The 21,908-nt window shown below is 50.5% G+C and overlaps 1 protein-coding gene across 5 annotated transcripts; it reads right to left on the reverse strand.

Moving 5' to 3' along the window:
• Positions 1–284: 284 nt before the first annotated feature.
• PCID2 (PCI domain containing 2) lies at positions 285–21,890 on the reverse strand. 5 transcript variants are annotated; one of them, XM_073795444.1, is made up of 15 exons: positions 21,716–21,766; positions 16,077–16,190; positions 13,906–13,979; positions 12,708–12,775; positions 11,567–11,606; positions 10,617–10,671; positions 8,046–8,149; positions 7,458–7,533; positions 6,815–6,956; positions 4,908–5,008; positions 3,882–3,955; positions 3,606–3,731; positions 2,764–2,887; positions 2,350–2,480; positions 285–1,875 (listed from the first exon to the last, which is right to left on the reverse strand). In XM_073795444.1, the coding sequence occupies exons 1-14, from the start codon at positions 21,749–21,751 to the stop codon at positions 2,391–2,393; spliced, it is 1,224 nt and encodes a 407-aa protein (XP_073651545.1). In that variant the 5' UTR covers positions 21,752–21,766; the 3' UTR covers positions 285–1,875; positions 2,350–2,390. The 5 variants fall into 5 exon arrangements, with proteins under 5 accessions (XP_073651545.1, XP_073651546.1, XP_073651544.1 ...); XM_073795445.1 differs by lacking the exon at positions 285–1,875 and having other exon boundaries at positions 2,193–2,480; positions 16,077–16,166; positions 21,716–21,890; XM_073795443.1 differs by lacking the exon at positions 285–1,875 and having other exon boundaries at positions 2,193–2,480.
• Positions 21,891–21,908: the final 18 nt, after the last annotated feature.

Below are 21,908 nucleotides of genomic sequence, written 5' to 3' on the forward strand. Positions count from 1 at the left end.
CCGTTAATGTCTAAGCCGGAGGTGCCCAGTTCCCCCGAGGGAAGGAAGGGCTCTCCCGGCTGACAGCTCCGCGGCCACCACGGCAGGGCCTAAAGGCAGCTCCCGCCAAAGGCACAGGCGGGGGCGGGCTCCTTCCTGACGCGCTGCTGGGGAGCGGAGGGCTGTTTCAAGGGGTTAAAACTGTGACTTACACACACTCCTCACCGGAGAACGGAGCTTAAACACAATTCAGATTTTTAAGTAACAACCCTTAAACAAACACGATGCTTGTTTCACTTCTGACATTATACTGCAACCCCAGAGTTAGCCTTTTATTGGCCAGTCTGCAGCAGCGCTGGCCCATTTCTCTGAAAGGACCTTGGCAAAAATAAATATGTGAATCTGACGCGAACTAAGGGACAGGGCAGTGGAGGAACAGGAGAGGACTCTGACGTCTTACTGAATGTGGCTGTGTTATCTTCAAACTCTCATGAGGTCATCGGGCCACTGCTCTGAACGGCTACCAAGGATTTAAAATCCAGCGGATGCGCACTGCAACTTCTACATAAATAGTTCTGTAAAGGTACCTGCAACCTCGCGGATGGCATTAATTTGCCCTACAAATCTGGATTTGCTAGAGTAGAAACCCTACCTGGAAATTATGACAAACACACACAGCACAGGCAGAGGTAAGAATCTCCCTACACCATTTACAGGCTCTAAAAACAAGGACCACTGCAGAGAAAGATACAGGCCTGCAACGCAGCTGAGACGCAGAGGGCCATGCGAAATGAAAACTGCTCTAGTCACGTGTATAACTTAAGAAGTGGTTAGAAACCACACGAGGTGAGCAGATCAAAACAATAAAACCAAGAAAAGGGAACTTGATTAGGTGGCCACACCCATTCACGCCCGGGCACAGACTGTCTGCTTCCAAGTTTGGGGGCAGCGCGAACAACGCCGCCAGGCCTGTGTTGACGAGGCCAGGCCGGCCGCTCCACACACAGGCCTCCAGACCAGTGGGAACGCGGGATGCTCGTGCCCGAGGTTCTGCTTCTTTCATTGCCAAGTACAACCCCGTGTTATGGTTCACGGTCAGGCCCTGATTTTCTCCTGTTCAAGAAAATACCTGAAAGTGTTGAAAATGCCCAGCTCTCTACGCTATGAAATCCAGGCACGCTCCCCGAAGTCCAGCGCTCACCCCGCAGCGAGGACGCAGCTCTCATCCGTGAGGGTGTGCCCGGCCCCGCGGAGCAGCGATGCCGTGACAGCAGTGCCCCAGGAAACACGGACTGTCTCACCATGGCCGTCTGCGCCTCCCCCAGGCCACGCTCTCCTGCTCAGGGAACTGGTGGGGGGAGGCGGCTGAGGGCCTGACACCCACGGCAGGCTGTCCCCTCCGCACTGCCCGTCCCCACGCCCAAGTCTGGACATGCCCAGGGTGGAGGTCACACTGTTGACTCGGAAGCCCAGCTCACAGAAGTGGATCCAGCTCCACCTCTTCTCTGGGGTCCTCGCTCTCGGAATGCGGCTCCATCCGACTGGAGAGGCCCACATGGAGCCCGGCTGAGCGTGTCAGAGCCCTGGGACGATGTGCCTTCAGGGTGGGTCACTTGTGCAGCCCGGGAGAGCCCTGCAGATGAGCCACGTGGAGCAGAAGCCAGGAGCACACTGCACACTTCTGAGCCAACTGGGACAGTCGGTCTGGCAGCTGGAGCAGCTGACGCGGGGGGGGACAGATGGGAGGCCTCGGCGGGGGCGGCGGGGTGTGTGTGTGTGTGTGTGTGTGTGTGTGTGTGTCTCCACGTCCCACAGTGGCTCTTCTCCGCGCAAAGGGCATGCGCCTTTGCAGCGATGAGCAACTACAGTCCGTGACGTTTCCTTCTTTAGTAAGTTCTGCACAGACAAAGGAGACGGGCACACTCTGAAAAAACAGCTATGACACCTGGGAAATTTAAATCAAAGTAAATTCAGCTTGTAAAAAGAAGCACTAAGTTAACCCAGCATTTTGATCACACAGAATGTTCAAATTTAACATAAAAAGACGTATCCCAGAAGATACGGTAGAGAAGACACCTTTTTGTATAAATTCAGATCACCTTTTTTACAGAAAGAGTTAAAAGATGCCTTCGTGAAGAACACTCATGAGAAGTAAACAGAAGCTGTCTCGGAGGCCGTGCCCCTAGCCTGAGTGTCACCAGCACCCCAGGGCCAGCGGAGACGGCTGCGCTTTCTGAGAAGGGGATGCCAGGCCTCTGTGAGGTGCATATCCGTCAGCCGTGATGGCAGAGACACTGAGGTCTCAGCCTCCCCCGAGAAAGACCCGAGAGACTCCAGCCGCAGAGGACGAGTTCTCGGCAGGATACGAACCAGGATGGCCCGACTCCCTGTCCCCGGGGCCGGGGGCGGGGTCAGCACACCGTGGACAGCGGGGGGAACGGGTTCTGCTTGCTGACAACCAGCTTCTGGTGCTGGTGCGAGATGTAGCCTTTAATGTGACCCTGTGGGAGAAGAGCAGAGGCGGCGTGTTTCTGGGCCTGGGTCTCGTCAAGCCTGCGGGGGTGAAGGACCTGGCGCTGTGGCACAAGTATCCCCCCACCCAGTCACTGTGCAGTCAGCTCCCTGGGAAGACGAGTGAACACGCACAGGAGAGAACAGAGAAATACGTGCCGTGTGCATCCACCCCCCCCCCCCCCCCCCGCCCGCGCACAGAACCCTCTGGGAACAAGGAAGGCATCAGAGCTCCCAGTGAAGGCGGGGCCTGGGGGAGGCGCGGCCACACACCATGTAGATCAGGTTGGCCAGGATGCACTGGACCTCGGCGATGTCCACGTCCTCCACCTGCATGAACTTCAAGGCAACCAGGAACGCATCCAGAGACAGCTGGTGTGTCTTGAGTAACAGGTACCTGCAAGAGGGACAGAGCTCACGCTCATCAGGGACGGGATGTGAGGACGAAGTCAGCAGGAGAAACATCTGCTGAGAAACCTCTGTTCAAGAGAAACAAAGCATCTCCCACCCGCCAGATACACTTGAAAAATAAGAGCTTTTAATTCTGACTTTCCAATTTTAAAAAACCACTAGTACAAATATACTTTACGTTTACTGACTATTTGCTTGAATCTCAGATGCACGTGTTCTCACATTTTAACATCCTTATAATCGAGAAGCACCTTACGATGGACAGTGTCTCAGGTGTGATGAACTGCGGTCCTTGCTAATTTTGATATATTCCTCGCAGTCAGAAAAAGTCCGACTTTAACTGAAGTTTAACTGAGATCCTGCTGGGACCAGGGCTCAGAGAAGAGTCAACTTCCAGACTGACACGGAAGAAAAGAACAACCTCCTGATGGACAGGGGTGGTGGGGAGGGTCAGCGGGTCACCAACGGAGGACATGGGCAACGGGTCCCACACTCTCCGGCACAATGGGAAATGCCTGGTTCTCAGGGCTGGCGCTAAAACGTCTGTTACAAGGTCTCCACCGCAACCCGAGTTGTTCCTCCCGCAAGGGCGGGCAGACCTCTGCTCCCCCACCTGCGCAGCCGTAGCGCCCAGGCCCAGGGCAGTGCGCGGGCCGCGGAAGGCGGATTTTACCCCCGGAATGAAAAGGATGGACTCTGCTTACACTTTCTTAAAGAGGTTCCTGTAGGTGATAATCTTCAGCTTCTCGAGGATGAGGAAAATGCCGCACCGGATGAAGAAGGTCTCGTGCTTGGCCAGAGCCTCGTTCAGGAGGAGGAGGTTGCCTTCGCTGGGCGGCGGGACAGACACACAGACACAGTCAGAACAACGTCCGGGACGAGAGTGCGTCGAAACGCCACTAGTTCTGTCACAACACGCGGACGTGTGTGCTGATTTCACCTTCTATGAGGTCTCAAATGGAAAAGGAAAAATACTCTACCTCACAGCTTTGGTCACCTCCGCAAACTGCATGAGATGGTACTTCCTCAGGAGCTCAATGGTTGGCATGTGACCCTAAGAGTAAATTTCCAGAATAAGAACGCTTTCACTTTTAACCAAATTGTCTGATAAAACTCTTGTCAAGGAAAAACTTGCAACCTGCGTTTCTTAGGCTTTCTTCCTAAGTCGCTGAACAAGAACTGAAAGCATCCTAGTCTACTGGAAAAAAAAAAAAAAAAAACCAATGCTGGTCTGGAAATCAGAAAACCTAGCCAAAACATGGTTTTGTCATCAGTGACGTCTGACATCGATCTCGACCTTCTCATTACTGTATCATAGGAGGCGGGTGACACCTGAAGCAATACTAGGCTACAATTTAGGAATTCAGAAACAGCTTCTAGAAGAACCAGCTGAAAAATCTAAAACTGGTTGTTCCCGTGAAGTCGGGTTAGCAGTGGGGAGGGAGGTGTGACACTGTCTCTTTCCCACTACAAGTCGCCCTGAACTAGGTAAGTATGTGTGTGTTGTTTTGATAATTTTAAAAAATTTTTAAATGGGAGGAAAGGAAGCCCTATCTATTACTTTGAGGATGTTTTAGTCAAATAACTTGCTAGCTATTTGTCATTTCTTTACAAATATCAAAAATAATTTTCAGTGACCAAGTAAGATACCTACAGACAGGCTGGAATGACCTTTTTCTTTCTTCGTTAACCCATTTCTATAAATTTAGATTTTTAGGGGAAACAAAAATAATATGCACTTATTTTACTTGTCTTATATATGATAAACTTTTGAGTTAGGGAACTTCAAGAGAAAGGAAACACAGGCAAGCCTTTCCAGAAGGATCTGGAAGCGCCAGTCACGGAAAGAGTAGTCCGGGTCACACCCAAGGCTCTTCCTCCTCAGTTTTGGGGTGCGCTCACGTGCAGCTCAGACTGTGACCCATCACACACACTGGCCGCACCGTAAGACACCTGCCCACTTCTCGTAGACAACAGGACCCGTGAGAGCTGCTGAGATCACTTACCAGGAGCATCTTCACAGGAAGGAGATAAATGAGGACCATCCTTTTGTTCTTCTGGCTCAAACGGTGGCAGTGCTCAAAAGCAAAGGACAGGTACTCCTCAGCTGCAGAGTCAGACACAGACATGGTCCCCACGGTCCCCACCCTGCGCCTGATGCTACCACCCACCCTCACATGAAGGCCCGAAAGGCTTCAGGAACTGCAAATATCTACCGTCAATATTAACAAATTATTTCCTGCTGTGTTAGGTATTCAAAAATACCACTCAGGGCATATTCAGAGGAAAAGCACAGCAATACCTTCAGAGACTTCAGCTGAGAGTACAGGTGACCCCTGAACAAGGCAGTCCGAGCTGTGCGGGTCTACCTGTACACAGGTACTTGCAACGGTAAACACTACGTTACCACGTGGTCTGCAGCTGGCTGATCCATGGATGTGGAGGAACCGTGGGCACAGGGCTGCCTGTGAGTCACACGGGGCTTAACCCCCTCGTTGTTCAGGGGTAAACTGTAATTTAAAAGCTTCTCTTCTTGGACTTCCCCCGTGGCGCGGTGGTTAAGAATCCGCCTGCCAACGCAGGGGACAGGGGTTCGAGCCCTGGTCCAGGAAGATCCCACGGAGCAACTCAGCCCGTGCGCCACAACTACTGAGCCCGCGAGCCACAACTACTGAGCCTGCACTCTAGAGCCCGTGCTCCGCAACAAGAGAAGTCGCCGCAATAAGAAGCCTGCGCACCACAGGGAAGAGTAGCCCCTGCTCGCTGCAGCTAGAGAAAGCTCGCACACAGCAACGAAGACCCAATGTGGCCAAAAAATAAATAAATAGATAAATAAATTTATTTTAAAAAAGTAAAAAATAAAAACTTATCTTCTTATGCTTGATATTTAAAGGAAAAGAAAAAGATGGGGGAACTAACCAAGAAAAGCCCTCTTTCGAAAGCTGTAGATGTATAAAGATTTTGTGAAAGAAAATGAAAAGTTGGTCTACATGACCCTACAGAGTAAAAACACAGAGCACTTATTATAAGAGAGCTGTTATTATTATTATGATTTGTAGTACACGGGCCTTTCACTGCTGTGGCCTCTCCCGCTGTGGAGCACAGGCTCCGGAGGCACAGGCTCAGCGGCCATGGCTCACGGGCCCAGCCGCTCCGCGGCATGTGGGATCCTCCCGGACCGGGGCACGAACCCGTGTCCCCTGCATCGGCAGGCGGACTCCCAACCACTGCGCCACCAGGGAAGCCCGAGAGCTGTTATTTCTGTTATCGGAGCATCCATGGCCGTTGACACACGGAGAGGAGGTGCTCCTTACATCCGGTGTGTTGCCTGAAGTCACATGGCTTCACGTGCAAATAACTGTCAGAGAAGTGAGTTTAGAAAGTCTGGTCTGAGGACGAGAGAAGAATCATAAAGGACCACCACATGCCAGCTACTCCAAAAGCTCAGAAGAAAAAACGTGGCTTCCCGTTCTTGAGAAAGCTAGTGACACGAGCCACATAACGCGATTTCACGAGAGCGCAGCTCTGGCGCGGCACCGGTCTGCCACGCACGGCCACAAGCACCAAAGATGGCACCTGCGCAAAGGCTCGTCCACCGCGGCTGGAGCTGAGCTACGCGCCGCCCCATCTCCACGTCCTGGGCCAACGGGACCAGCAGAGGCCATAGGGAAACACCGACCGTAGCCTGCGCCGGAACACCGGTGCCCAGAAAAGGACATGTTGGCGCCCGTCTCAGAGACCTGGCGTGGAGCGAGGAACTTCACGTGGGACTTTCCCTTGTGGAACCAACTTAGTGTCAAAAATAAACACAGCTTGGATGCAGCCAACACCCACGGTCTACCTTCAGCAGTAACAGGAGGCAGTGACCACGTCCCCCGAACCCAGCCCCAGCTGCTCAGAAGCAGTGACACACCTTGCTTGAAGTCGCTGTCGAACATGGCCTTCCGCCCCACGTAGTACCTGTACGTCACCCTCTGCGCAGTGCTGTAGTCGTCCTTCAGGTTTGAGCTGTCGATGGCTCGGATGAGCGGTTTACACAAATGGAGCTTGTTGATCTATAACGAGTAACAATCTACCCTAAACAGTATTTTAAATAAATAGGCAGAACCAACATAAACTTCTGGTTACGAAGTACACGCCTCCTTGCGGTGGGATTCACATCATCAAAACCGAAGCCTTGACGCTAACACCGCACCACAGCTGCACAGCCCGACCACGCCCACCGCGGAGGGCCCACCCGCACAGGGGCCGGGCTGGCGCCCCTCGCCTGGCCGTCCGCGCACCGACACTGGTGTGAGGCGCTGGAACCTCACTTGCCCTGGAGCCGAGCGCGCGCCTCGCCGGGCGGAGGCTAAAGAGGACACGGGCGTGAAGCGCTGACAGCAGCCCTCGCGCCGGGCAGCCCCTGGGCGCACACCAGCTCCCAGGATTATGTGCGCAGCCGGGGGCGAGCGGGGGGACCGCTTGCCCGGGAGGCTGGCTGACAGTGAATAGAAGGGCTGTCTGGGAAGACAGGCGGAAAGCAGACCCAACAAAGAGACGCAGCGCTCTCTTACCTTAAAATAGATCTTGAATAACTGATTCACCAGAAACAGCATGCCCCACTTCTTGGAGTCCTCTATGCCTGCACGGCTACGGGGAGAACGGTTATGTTAACGCTGCCCGGAAGTAAAGATGTCACGTGTCAACCGCAAACTCAGCTTCCGCAACAAATTAGCGTCTTTAGAGCCCCGCGGCTCGAGTCACGTGCACGGAAGACTACAACGTCACGAAAGACGACGTCTTCTCTAACACCGTGGGTACTCGGGGGATACAGCGCCTTGCCACAGCGGACGAAAACCGCTCAGTCTGCAGCGATGTGTAAAAGCTGACTGCGATAAAGCGCTTGGGGAAAAGGAAAAAGGACCTTCTGTTATTGTCACAGCCACCGAAACACACGGCGACACAGAGGGGCCTCGGAAAGCGTGAGACCCAGAGCGCAGGCCACGTGGGCCCAGAAGTGCTAAACGTATGCGGCAGCATAAGAGGTGGTTCTGTTCTCTTATTTCCTTGTGAGACAGTGGACTATTTGAAGCAAAAGCTAACAGCGATCGTGGGGTCAAGGCCAGCGCCCAGCAGGGCGGGCAGGGCGGCGGGGCGCTCACGTGTCGCTGGCGCAGACGCGGAAGCAGCTCATCAACAGCTCGGCCGCCTTCTCCAGCATGTCCCCAACTTTGCTCTTCCCTTTCTTTACCAGCTGCTGATCTGCCTGATAGACGATAAAAACCTTCACTTTTCATCTCCTCTAGACACCTCGGTTAAACAGAAGATCACGGCACAGCTAGAAGCAAAAACGCACAGCGGAGGGTCGTCCCCAAAGGTTCTGGCGAGACCATCTAGCCTGTGCTACTACGTTTACAAAACGGAAGCGTCCACAGCATGTTCCAGCTCTTCCACAAATCAAATCGCTCTTCAACCAATTCAAGCCAGTAAGTCGGTCACGGACTCCCTGAGCCTGCGCGACCTGTGCCGCGCGCTGCTAACTAGCCTTTTCTTACTTGGCCGCGAAGCCCCATCTCCCACGCGCGTGACGTTTGCATGGACAGTGCAGAGGACGGCAATGGACAGGACCGGCGCCTGCCCGGCGGCCCCAACCGAACTTGCAGCCACTCTGTCCTGAACCTCGCGCACCTGCGTCCTCCCATCAACCAACCAATACAGCTAACTTCACTTCAGAGGGTCAGTGAGGATGCAGTAAATATGAACACTATTAGTAAGTCTTAGGCCTTGAATACATGTATTTTTAGCGTTCTTTGCGATGAAGCAGGAAGTCTGCCTACAGCACATCTGTTTTTAAGGAAAAGCACTGGGGCCACTGTTGAGGCCTCAAGCTGGACCGTGGAACAAACAACCTCAAAGCCTGGCCAGCCAGCATGGGCCACTGGCCAGCGCGGGGCTCTGGAAAGTGAATGAAGCAAGCCTATCACTCCCAGGCAAACACTGACTGTTATCTGCTGCCGATGACATCTGCACTTTCAAGAAAAACTTAGAACTCTGGGAAACTTGTATTGACCACCAAGAGCCTGGCGGCTTTCCATTGCTTCACGACTTCTCTGAGGAGGTCACTGGAGATATTAACAAATGTAGAGTTTTCCTGGTTTTTGTTTTTTCACGTAATGAAATACGTCACATTTGGAACGTCTGGGTAACTCAGTGAACCAGAACTCTCCAAATGATCAATGTACAGCGTTACAAAGTCCTACAGGGGTGCAAGGTCCATGCCCCGTGCAGGACACCCCAGTGGCTTCGGATGTCGCAGGAAACGGCACTGCTAAGCTTCAGAGGCCACACTGTAATGAACCTTAGGAACTGCTCTCGTAGTTTAAAAGGTGTGGCTCAGAGAAGGGCATCGACGGTCACCTGAACAGGCTCCTAGAACGGTCCTCCCACTGCCATGCACAGCTACGTGCGGCCACACTTCATACATCAACCAAAACGAGGTGCTGCCAAGAGTGACAGAAGCAGACCTAAGAATCCGAGCGGCTTCCGCGGGGCCATACATTAAAGAGATCAAAACGGATAAAAATGCCACTTTTTTGTACATTTTGTTCACTTTGAATATATATATTTTTTTAATTTAGAAAGTCAATTATGTTACCACATAAAAGGTTTATTATTCTAGGTGAACAATATTAAAAATTTCCCCAGTTAAAATTTCTAATACAGTAAGTACTGATATAACCCACATGAACAGAAGCTCTGGGGGTCCTCAATAATCTCTATGTAAGTTATTATATTTTTCAGTTCTCAAATTTCCATTTGGTGCTGCTTTATATCGTGCATTTCTTTGCTGAGATGTCTCCACCCGCTTCAAGCGCGTTCGCACCTGCTCCCAGGGTTTTATGGCGGCGGGGGTGGAATCCCCGCCCCATCCTCGGTGTCGGGTGCTTGCTGACTATCTCCCCCATTCAGAGTCTCAAAGGCCAAGAGTCCCGATTCCTGGTATGACAAGGGACTCTCGATTATATCCTGGATGCCCGGGGTGTCATAAGACTGTGGCTCTCCTTGTTTCAGCCAGGCCTGCGCTCACACCAGCCACCCACCGTGGACAGGGCTGGGCCTGCAGGCCAGGGCGGAGGCAGCTGGGATGCTCCCCGCCCAGAGGTGGGATGCAGGGGAGGGAGCTGCGTCGTCTCTGCCTACTGTCAGTGTCCCCGGGTGCCGGACCGAACCAGGACGCCCAGGAGATGAGAAGGAAACAAACGCGGGAACTCGCTGCTCTGCCCCTTCTTCTCTCCACCTCTCAGAGCCACGCTGGCCTTAAAACTCCCAGCAGGAGGGAGAGAAGCACGCGCCTACTGTGTCCTGTGCAGAACCAGACGTTATAGATGGTTTTTAAAACTGTAAAGGGGTGTCTGTCAGGACCAAAAAGTTAAGAACTGCTGCTCCCAAAATGGCTATGCTGACCCCAAGGGGAAATGGACTCATGAAATCCTCCTTGTTTCAGAGAACCCTGAGCACTCCCTGAAGCTACACTAGGGACGGAACGGGGTGCATCTCCACAGCTGGGAGAGCACAGGCCCTCACGCGCGAGCCAAGCCACCCCCGTGCTCTCTCCACACCACATTCACCAACCCAACGTGTTCCTCAAAATTTGTGGAACGATGATATGAAATTAAGCAACAGATAGAGAACGAGTTTGGGTTTAAAAGCACAGTGACAGAAACTGAACTTACGTTATTGGCAAATATTCGAAGGTCAAGTGCCACTGCATACATGACAGGCAGAGCCCTATGGGGCAAAAACAAGCACGTCTGAAGACGCTCTGAGGCCAGAGGTTGCATTGCCAGAGGCGGGGAGGCCAGGGCTACCATCCAGAAAGGGGGTCACCAGCCCACGCCCAGGGGCTGCTATGCTTTCCCTCACCCTCCTCCCGGGCAGGTGGCAGCCCCTCCCCATCTGCACGAGTCCCGGGGAGTCGAGGGGCTCAGCCCTGGCAGCACCCTCCCCCTACGGTGGGACAGGAAGTCTCCTTCCTCTCAGCCCCTACCACCAGCCAACAGCTCCATTAAAACAAGACGTGGTTCACAACGATCTCCTAACAGGGCCCAAGGTATGCAACAGACCAATGTCACAAAACGACTTTTCAAAATCTAGCTGGCAGTGTTAATTTTATGTGTAAGAGAGATCTTCACTTTAAAAGGGTTTTGTTTTCTTTTTTTTTCAGTAAAAGGTATTTGCAAGCCTTCAGTTATCTTAGTATAAACAGAATTTCAGTATTTACCCAGAGTTTTAATAAATCATAAAATAGCTTACCAAGGAATTTAAAATAACCCAGTTACTATGTATTCCATCATCCCAAATGAACGGTAGCTGATCTACATCTTTTATCCAAGTTTAAAACCCAAAGTAAGTTCAAAATTGACAATTAAAGGGAAATTGACAATATTAATAAATATTTGGGGGCATGGAATGGCTGAAATACTTCATATTTACAGAAAAACACTGCAAATAATCTGGCTGACCTGCCATTTTACACTGACTATTAAAACTCCATTATCTGTGTTGATATTATCACGTCAACACACAACATTAAATACCAACACCGAAAACACAAGTAAAACTTCTGCTTTTAAAAAAGAAAAAAGCCATTTGCTTATTTCCAGCTGTTTCTGTTTGTACTTACCAGTTTTCTTCTTTGTGGGCCTGAAATGCCCGTAGGAATGATGTAGTATATTAAGGAAGGTCCGACAGAAAAAGTTCAAGTCATGCTACAATTGAAAGACTAAAGAACAACAAGGGTTCTAAACTGTAAGGGCTATAGCTCACCACTTAAAAGATTATGTATCACAGCAGCAGGTTCTTGAAGGGAAAAAATACATGAGCCCACATTACAAACATCTGAGTATCATTAGGTATACGTAAATACATTTATTTCAGACATACTTTCCCCAAAGTAAGAAAAAGGCTGTTATAAGATTTTTAAAACTGGCTTATTTGGCTTCTCTGAGCTCAGATGATCACAACTTATATATAATGTGCTTTAGAATCTGTGGTATAAAGTGTATTTCACTGATTACAGAATTCTTGAATTCAGAGGAGACTTGGCTGGTCAGTAACCAATTCTCTTCCGTGTATACTAAGCAAGATGGTTAAAAAATTAGCAGCTAAAGGGAATTCCCTGGAGGTCCAGTGGTTAGGACTCAGCACCTTCACTGCCAGGTTCCACAAGCTGTGCGGCTTGGCCGAAAAAAAAAAAAAGCCACTAAAGTCTGGAGATACATATAAACAGTAGCAGAACACTCACTGACCAGGGCCTTAGCCGTAAGATAGCACTTCAGTGACTTAAATCAGCATTGGCTGGATTAAGGCCCTCAGTGACCACAATTCAATGATGCTGTGTGCTGCGTCCACTCTTCCATCTGTGCCCGGATCTGGAAGTTCTTCTATTTCTCCAAGGGGACTAACCCATCCCTGTAACTATACTGAATGATGGAAAGGCAACAAAGTATTATTCTTCACAACAGAAATAAATAAAATCCTTAATCATAACCAGTGTTCCTCCCCACCATGTAGGTGACTGGACACAGTCTGAAGGCCATGCTAAAATCCTTAATCATAACCAGTGTTCTTCCTACCACGTAGGTGGCTGGACGCAGTCTGAAGGCCAGGCTACATGTAAGGACCTGAGTGGAAGGGCTAAGTGAGCTTCTCCTGCTTTCTAACTAAAGGCGGGACTAAAACTGGCCTGACGTTTCAGGATCTTAGCCCCCAAGTAACCCGCTGTACCTGTTAGACACTGAACAGTAACACCCACGACAAAAGATATTGGACAATGACGGTCTGGCACTTGTACGCCTCTATGAAGTCGTGGTTCCCCACCGCGTACGTGCACCTGGAAAGGAAGTGGTGGGCACTGAGGGCGGAGGGGCAGCAAGCGCGCGCACTCGCTGAGAGCCGGCACGGACCACGCGGACCGCACTGCTCGCTCCCAGCACAAACGCCCTGCCCTCAACTGACCCAGCAGATTACAAGGAGGCTCACGAGAGACCACCGGGTACAGGAGGAAATCCCACGCTACATGCTGGGCCTGTTCTTTCAAGTCCCAGAAGGAGAAGCCCAGCTGCAGAGGTTCCACTAACAACACGCAAATGGCCCTTCTCGGGCATCAATGGGCAAGGACACTCTACCCAGACGCCCGGCTGGCAGTGTCACTACCAGTCAGTCCGTCCCCAAACCTGGCGCCTCGTCGCATGCTGCACAGAGCTAGGAAGTTGCTACAAGAAACACAGTGGCACTCCACCTTTTCCAGAGATCTCAGGGGCCCCGCAGGTCTGCCCCACCCTGCCCCCACACCCCAGCCTGCTCAGGACGCCGGAGAAGAGGGCAGGCAGGAGGACAACCAAATCCCACACACTGTAACACCTGGAGCTTGCCCGAATCGAGGCTTTAGAGGTGAAAACAGTAGACATGACATGTGAATAAAAAGCAGAATTTCAACTGCTCTGCTCTGCTCCAGTTTCTTCCCCAGTAAGGCCAAAAGGTTAAAAACTGGGCGTTTCCATGAAAAACGCAAGTCAATAGTGGGCGCCACAGCCTGCTGCACAAAAGACCAATGCAGCCAGTAGGACGGATACCAAATGCTTTTCAGAGCGTTACACAGAAGACACATACACACACAAGAGACCGCTACGCGACCAGTAGGACGGATACCAAATGCTTTTCAGAGCATTACACAGAAGACACACGCACATCCACGATTACCATTTCATGTTAACTTTTCAAAACATACGTGGTCCCTGAATAAAACATTTATTAAAATTCAAAAGTATTTCATTTTTTTAAAAGTATTTTAAACTTCACAAGATTTTCATAGGTGTTACCAAAGTGAAATTACAAACACACTTTTCTACTTTTTCAAAGGAAATTTTTCACTGCTTCAAGCATAAAATGTTAAATAAAACCCCTAGAGTCAGTTCAGCAATTTTCAGATTTGCTTGTTTTTCTTCCTCACTCATGGATTACCTTAAATGAGCTGCAAACATTTCGTCATAAGGGGGTTCCAAAACTTGTTGACACTTCTCTTCTGGAGAGGCCATCTAAATGATCATAAGAAAAATAGTAAAAATAAAATTAACTGGGACAGAAAGAATGCAACACGTAGGAAGAGATTTAGACAAACCTTTGTTTCAAAAGAATTTACACTTTACAGCTGACAGTAACTCTTCACACTTTAGCACTTCAAAAAAAAAGGTTCATTTCCTCCACACATATTTATCAAGCACGACCTACGTACAGGGCAGGAGATGAACACAATTTGCTTTGTCTACAACAGGCCAGGAAATACTCTAGGCATGTTCATGTACCTCTTAATCTATTAATTAAGCAGCTACTATGTGCCTCGTGTGAGGTCGAAGGAGCTGGAGACAGTGCCTGGGGGCAAGGGGGTCGGGCGGCCAGCAATCGCTCCTGCCCACTTCCTGCTGACAGGACTGCCCACTCGGGGTCCTGGGAGACAGCAGACATTCACCTCGAACTTGCCCTCGCCTCCCAGTGGCCAAATTCTGGATAACACAAGCATCGCAGTGGATTATGCAGTGCACTGAATTTAAAAGAAAGGGACTCAGTGAATCCACACTGATACAGCTCTATAAATGAGAGAGCGAGAATGACAGCATGGGAAAGATCACCACCCCACAGTCCCTGACGAAACAACCAGGCGGACAACGGGCCCAGCGAGGCAGCTGTCACGTGGAAGGACGTGGAGTTTTGGAGCGAAGGAATCAGCCTCAGGTCACAAATGGGCGAGCAGACGTGTATCAGGGACAACCTGCCAGCAAGCTGAACCCGAGTCCCATCAGGACCCCGAGCACTTTATTTTTTTTAAATTTAATTTAATTTAATTTAATTTTATCTATCTATCTATCTATCTTTGGCTGCGTTGGGTCTTCGTTGCTGCACGCAGGCTTTCTCTAGTTGCAGCGAGTGGGGGCTACTCTTTGTTGCAGCATGTGGGCTTCTCATTGCAGTGGCTTCTCTTGTTGCGGAGCACGGGCTCTAGGCATGTGGGCTTCAGTAGTTGTGGCACACGGGCTCTAGGGCACAGACTCAGTAGTTGTGGCGCACGGGCTTCATTGCTCCGCGGCATGTGGGATCTTCCCGGACCAGGGCTCGAACCCGTGTCCCCTGCATTGGCAGGCGGACTCTTAACCACTGCGCCACCAGGGAAGCCCGGGGCACTTTCTTTCGAAAGAAAAATTTAGGTCCCTGATAGGACACTCCGACACCGTGACGGCCATCAGCGAGGAAATGGGCATTACAAGATATCAGCAATATATTCCACAGAAGCTATTGCTTGGAGAGCATTTATCATCTGAATCAAGAACGCTTATAGTTCAGGGCTTCCCTGGTGGCGCAGTGGTTGAGAATCTGCCTGCTAATGCAGGGGACACGGGTTCGAGCCCTGGTCCGGGAAGATCCCACATGCCACGGAGCAACTAGGCCCGTGAGCCACAACTACTGAGCCTGCGCTCCTCAACAAGAGAGGCCGTGACAGTGAGAGGCCCGCGCACCGCGATGAAGAGTGGCCCCCGCTCGCCGCAACTGGAGAAAGCCCTCGCACAGAAACAAAGACCCAACACGGCCAAAAATAAATAAATAAATTAATTAATTAAAAAAAAAAAGAAGAATGCTTATATTTAGAGCAGGGGCTGGCAGATGCTCACGTAAACGGCCAGCCAGGAAATGCTGCAGGCTCTGCAAGGCCCACGTGCCTCTGCGGCAGCCAGCGCGCAACGCAAGCGGCCGCGCGCCAACAAAACCGCACTGGCAGCAACAGGACACGGTTTTGGGCTCCAGGGAGAGCCAGGCCTGGGCAGAGCCCGAGCCCCACTGCCTGTCCGCTGGATGACCTTGGATGACCTGGCCCCGCTACTGCACTTCTCTGAACCCCAGAAAGTCGTGTGGGAATTAGATGCAGGAAAACAAGCACAGATCTCAGGACAGACTCTGAGACACGGTGCTCAATTAATGCTCAATAAATGAATTGGAATTAGATAAATCGTGAAGGAACTTGGCAATTTTCAAACAAGAGTGGCAATATTAGTTTCCTTCCTACTCAAAGTCTAAACTTTTCTTAGGAAGGTGGTGACCCTGTAACCCTCTCAGACACCTGTGTGCGTGGTCCCACCACCTACCTGAAGCCGTGGGTTGGCAACATGAGGGTGCTTGAAAGACACCAGCTCTGCAAGGGATGACCCGTCTCTGGTGTCAATTGCTTCATAGACCTGAAGCGTTTGGAAAGAGAAGAGCTAAGTGGAAAATAAGACACTCTGTCCTAGTGGAACCTAGACAGCACACTGCACACCCCTAAACTTCACTTTCCCTACTTTGAAAGGAGTCAAAATATAACCATCAGTACTCTCCTTAGCCAGCAGATAATCACTGCATTTGAAAATGAGACATCCTGGAGGCGAACAGGTGACTTACCGCTAAAAACCACGAAAAAGCAGAATAAGCCATCAGTTTATTATCTGCTTATTAATGAAGGTGAAGTAGTCAATTTTACTCAGTCATACTAAGAAACATTTGAAAATCCACTTATACAGCTTACGAAAAAGAAAAAAGATCTTGAAAATCGCATATGTCCAAAATTCAAAGCACTTCCACTCAACCTAAATTTAAAATAAAAATGGGAAGGCAATGACCAAATAAATGTCACAGTCACACAATAGGATGCCTGGGTGTTGTGAAAGAGAATCAAATAGATCTCCTTGTAATAACATGGAAAAGTGTCCACAACATACTTACTGTTAATTCCAAAAAAATTAGTTGCAGAAAAATTGTGTAACTTGATCTTGGAGAAAAAGAAAAACTAATTATTGATATGACGTGTAAGCACAGGAAGAAATGCGGGGCCCCAGGCCGCACCAGCTGGCCCCTGGCCAGTGGAGTGGGAGCCAGGGGGCTCGAGGAGACTTTTATTTTATATATTTCTATACTGGAGGCCTGCGTTACACCAGAAATTTTGTAATTAGAAAACCAAATGATATTTTAAACTTATATTTAGCAAAAAATGACATAAAAATCCTAACCACATAAGTGAAGACAAAGCCAAGCATAAAGCTGCACGAACTACAGCATCATTTACCCACAGAAAGTCAGGTGTGGAAAATACATGCAGGGGCGACACAAGAGGACACACAAATGCACACCCACGAGGGGTGCTCACATCACCGCCCACCAGCAGGGTTAACACTGAAAGGCCAACCACCCTGAGCGCTGCTGAGAACACAAAGCAACTGGAACCCCAGCCACCGCTGGTGGGAGGGTGAAGGGGTGCAGCTGCCTGCGGAAACGGCGAGGCATGCGACCCTCCCACCCGGTGACCCGACGGCCAGGAGGCATGGAGGCCCATGCGGCCTGGACACCTCCAGGACCCAGCTCCTCGTCGGTTGCACACTCAGCATCGACTGGGAAAGTTTCACCAGTGAAATTCTGTGAATTCTAAGGCAATTCACAAAATAAAGAATTTGCCACTTGACTACTCAACAAACTACATGTGCACTTACATTCTGAGCCAGCAATCCCACTTCTGGGCATTTACCTTGCAACAAGGAACAAGATATTCGCGCAGGCTTACTTGCTGATGTATTATAATGAGTCATCACAAAATACACAAAATCAGTGCCCCTGCCTCCGAGAAGCTGATACAGCCCACGACGTTCCCGTCACAGGGGGTGTGACGGAAAACAGGAGGCTGGCGACAGACTATGGGCAAGTCTGAAAGTACCGATGCACTGCTCAGCAGACACCAGAATCGCAAACAGGCCAGTCACCCGCTCCGGTCACTGTTAATGTGTCACGCCCCAGAACCTTCGGCCCTTTCACTTAACACCCGCGCTGGACCCTGCAGCCGGACCCCAGGTCAGCCTGTTGAGCGGTCCCTGTGGGCCTGGACCAGGGACTGCAGACCTCACCAAGTGAAGCTCACTAGCTCTGCGCGCTCCCAGGGGGCAATTCTCTTCCCAGGATGCTGCTGGCCACCGTGCATTCTCCAGGTTCCGAGCTGGTCCACAGGGGGGATCATCTACTCACGAACTCATGATTCCTTAAAAATACATTTTCTAGCTCCAGCCACTGAAAAGGCATAGAATTAATGGCTCCCCAGTAGCAATGGGCACACCTAGCACTCAGGTTTGTTTTCTAAATTCTATTCCCCACGAAAAGGAACCAGAGCTCCCTGGGGAAAGGGCAAATCCAGCACTGGGACAGGGAAAGAACTAGGCGAGCCTGGAGTATATATTATTGTGCCAGAAAGCAAGGCCAGGCTCAAAAAAGGACAGAGACGTGTCAAAGAGCCACAGAACGGGGACATACGTATAATGGATTCACTTCGTTATAAAGCAGAAACTAACCCACAATTGTAAAGCAATTATACTCCAATAAAGATGTTTAAAAAAAAAAGCCACAGAAACCAGTTTGAATGGACTCTCACTGGTCAAATCTGGGACAATTTGAGCTTCAAAAAGAATAATAACATTCTCACTATTGGTCCTGGATTATAACTAGGTATTAAAAGTAATCTATAATGATACTTTCAAAAAGAGGGGCATAGAGGAAAGCATTGTTTAACTGATGAAATACTAGCTAGTAAATGTAGAAAGAACAATAGGAAATCACCACTTGGCAACCACTAACGTAATAACGTAATAACTGACTTGGGAAAACCATTTTGTGAGAGGGTGTAGAGAACAGGACGCTCAGTGGTTCTCAGGGTCCGTCCAACAGCCTACAGGTTCATCGCAATGCAAAAAGGTACCTCAACAGTGGAGTGATCTGATGGGCAGACGCCTCTCTAACCAAGTGATGCCGTCAGCATCCCCAGCGCTGGGAGAGGCCACGGGAAACCCACACTAGCCGACTGAAGCCGCATCTAATCCCAGGAACAGCCACATAAAGGCAGCTGGTGAGGCATGTACACGTGTGGCCGTGGGCCTGGACATGTAAACAAGGTCACGGGTCATAAAAGCCCCCTTCCCCAAGAGGCAAGAGGACTCTTCTAGAAGACTAAAGGGCAAAGCACCCGAATGCCATGTGATCTGACTGGACCCTGGGTTTCAAAAAAGAGGTTCCAAAGAAGATTGGGGGTGGGGGGTGGGGATTAAACTATGGCTTCTACATTGGAAAATACTGATGTTCACGCTGATGTTCAGTTTCTCGGATGCACCAAAGGCGCTGCAGTTACACAGCGGACGGCCTGGGTCTCAGGCGCACGCTCAGGAAGGTGAAGGCCACGGGATCGCCGGGAAGAAGCGCACGGGCCCGGAGGGAAGGACGGGCGAGCATGGTGGGTACACGCCCGGGTGAGAGGTACACACCTCTCCATTCTATGCTTTCAACTTTTCTGTAGGTTTGAAATTTTTCAGGAAAAAAGCTGGAGGAAAAAAATTTTAATGTAGACACAGCTTTTAAAAAGTAACCTGCCGTGTGAAATAAGAGTTTGTGTAACGGACAAAAGAATGAAATAAAACACACTAAAAAAAATAATACCAGCCCTCAGAGAGATACTAGAAGTGACGGAGAGATCCACCTCGGGAAGAAGCATGCAAACTGATCTTTTTCTAAGGAGAACAACAAATCTTTAAAGTAAAATACATGGGGAAATGTAAGGTAAATTAATTCAAAAAGAAACCTAATGGAATGCCTGCGAAAACTCGCGTGCTGAGCGGAAAGCGGGTGTTGCCGCGGGCCGGTTGGTGAGAGACAGCCCTCCTGGGCCCTCGTGCTGGGGGTCCCACACTACAAGACTCGGACCACTGGCTCTTTCACTAGGGCCGTTACTCAGGGCTGTTCATGTGACGAGTTACCTTGAGAAATGAGATAATGTCTCCCCCATCCCAACCCTAGACAAAAACCAGACTTGCTTACTGCCTGCTAGACCAGGTAGATTCCCCAGGTTCTGTCTCTCTCAGGTACATGTGCAGCCACCCTTCTGGGCCTGTCACACCGTCTGTGGGACTTCGGGCCCAGGGAGACACACAGAGTAACAAGGTCCCTGGTCTCTGACCCAGGAACCGCATGTGTTCTGCCAGCATCCAAGAAGCTAACAAGACACCTCATGGGCTACTGAGGGTAAGATCAAATCCCAGACCCAACGGCTAATGGAAGTTATCACAGAGACCACGGGAAATGAACGACAGGCGACTTGTCCACAGGTGACTGCTGGCCGAGGATGCTGCAAAGGTGAGAAATAAGTCCAAGCTGACAGGGTCACTGAGATTCAAGCAACAATAAACTTTGGAAGCTGAGGAATAGGCAGGTTCTGACTCGGACAGGAAATAGCTGAAGCCTGGGCTGGCAGAGGTAGTGAGCTTGGTGTCACAGCACGGATTCTGGGGCCAGGACTCCCAGTCTGAATGTGCCACTTACTAGCCCAGTGACCTTGGAAAGTCACTTAACATCCTCTGTAAAATGGGGCTTGCAATGGACCAACCTCCTAGGAAAACAGTGACGATGATGAGCTGCCGTGTACCACAGCGCCTGGTCCTCGGTAAGCCTTCACCAAGCACTCATCATGCCTGTTCTTCTCAGCCACCCCGCTGTTCCGTGGGGTGGAACAGAGAAGACAGACAATTAAAGGAGATTCTCAGAGTGTTCCTCTGGGAACGCAGGGAACAGGACCGAGCGGTAGTCTGGAGAAACAGAGGCATAGGAAACTGAGACAGACAGACCAGCACGAGTTCTAACTCACTGCTCACTAGAACGTGGAGGTCCGATCACTGGTATATCACTCGGCCTCACACCCCTCCACCTGCCTGCATCTATCCAGCCCACAAACTGTACTGCACACTGCGTGGCTCAGACACTGTTCAAGGCACACATGGTGCCCCTCCCCCCAAACCCTGGCATTAGGTGTGGGCAAGAAAACTGTAAGAGACTTAGAAATATACAAAAGATACAAGTACATAGAAGATAAAAGTTATAAGAAAGCATAAAATTCTGGAGAGACTCTATATTCACATTGGTTCTCAAATGTCTACGTACTTGTTCAACTTTAAATAAAAACTGATATTGCAAAATGTTAACTCTGTAAAGATAAGGCCAAGGTGGACTTATCCTTTAAGTTAAGATTAAAGCATGTATCTGTTTTTTCATGATTCCCGTTTTAACCAACTTTCTCAACTAACCAAACAACTAATGGTTCCAATCTTGTTAGACTATATTCAACTGCCAACTAGATATCTTGGCCTGCTTGTCAACAGACACCTCCAACTTGACACGTCCAAGACTACATTTGTCTTTCCCTCTAAATCTGTCCTGCTCATCTGTTGCCCAACTAGAAACCTAGGAATCGTTCTTGCCTCCTCCCCGTTCCCCAGCCGCACATCCTCATTCAGCAAAGCCCTGGTGAAGTCCCCTTCATAAATTCTAAAAAGCCCAGTCGCCCTTTCCTTATCCCTATTACCACGGTTCTAGTTCTGCGAATTAGCACAGCTCAGAGGAAAGACTACAAGCCTTGAATCCATAAATACCTATGTTTGCGCTGTGCTGCTGCGTTCACAGGCTGTATGGACAAAACCCTGAGAGCCACACTTCCCAAAGGATGTAAGCAGCGGATCGCTAACACAGACCGGCTCGCAGCCGGACCACTTGCTCTGTCCCCCCCGTTACTTCCACCACTTTGTCCCCCCTCCCCACACGCCCCTAAACTGAGAGCGCGGCCAGGGGCTCCAGCGCAGCTGGTGGACAGACTCGCCCGGGATCCAGCTCTGGCCCGCAGGCCAAGACAGCGGGAGGACAGCTGGCAGGATGCCCGTTGGCCGAGGAAAGTTACCTGCTGCAGGTACTGGTTGATGGTGATGTGCGCCATGGCCGCTACCGCCGCCGCCCCGCGGAGCTGCGCGCCCCGTCGCCGCCGTCGCGTCACTTCCGGGCCGCGGTCCGGTCCCGGCCCCGCGCCGCCGGCCCCGCCTTCCGCGCACGTTGGTTCCGGAGGCAGCGTGTGCGCGGGAGTGCGAGCCCCGGGC

This window comes from Tursiops truncatus, chromosome 18 (genome assembly GCF_011762595.2).
Source record: "Tursiops truncatus isolate mTurTru1 chromosome 18, mTurTru1.mat.Y, whole genome shotgun sequence".
Taxonomy (NCBI): Eukaryota; Metazoa; Chordata; class Mammalia; order Artiodactyla; family Delphinidae; genus Tursiops; species Tursiops truncatus.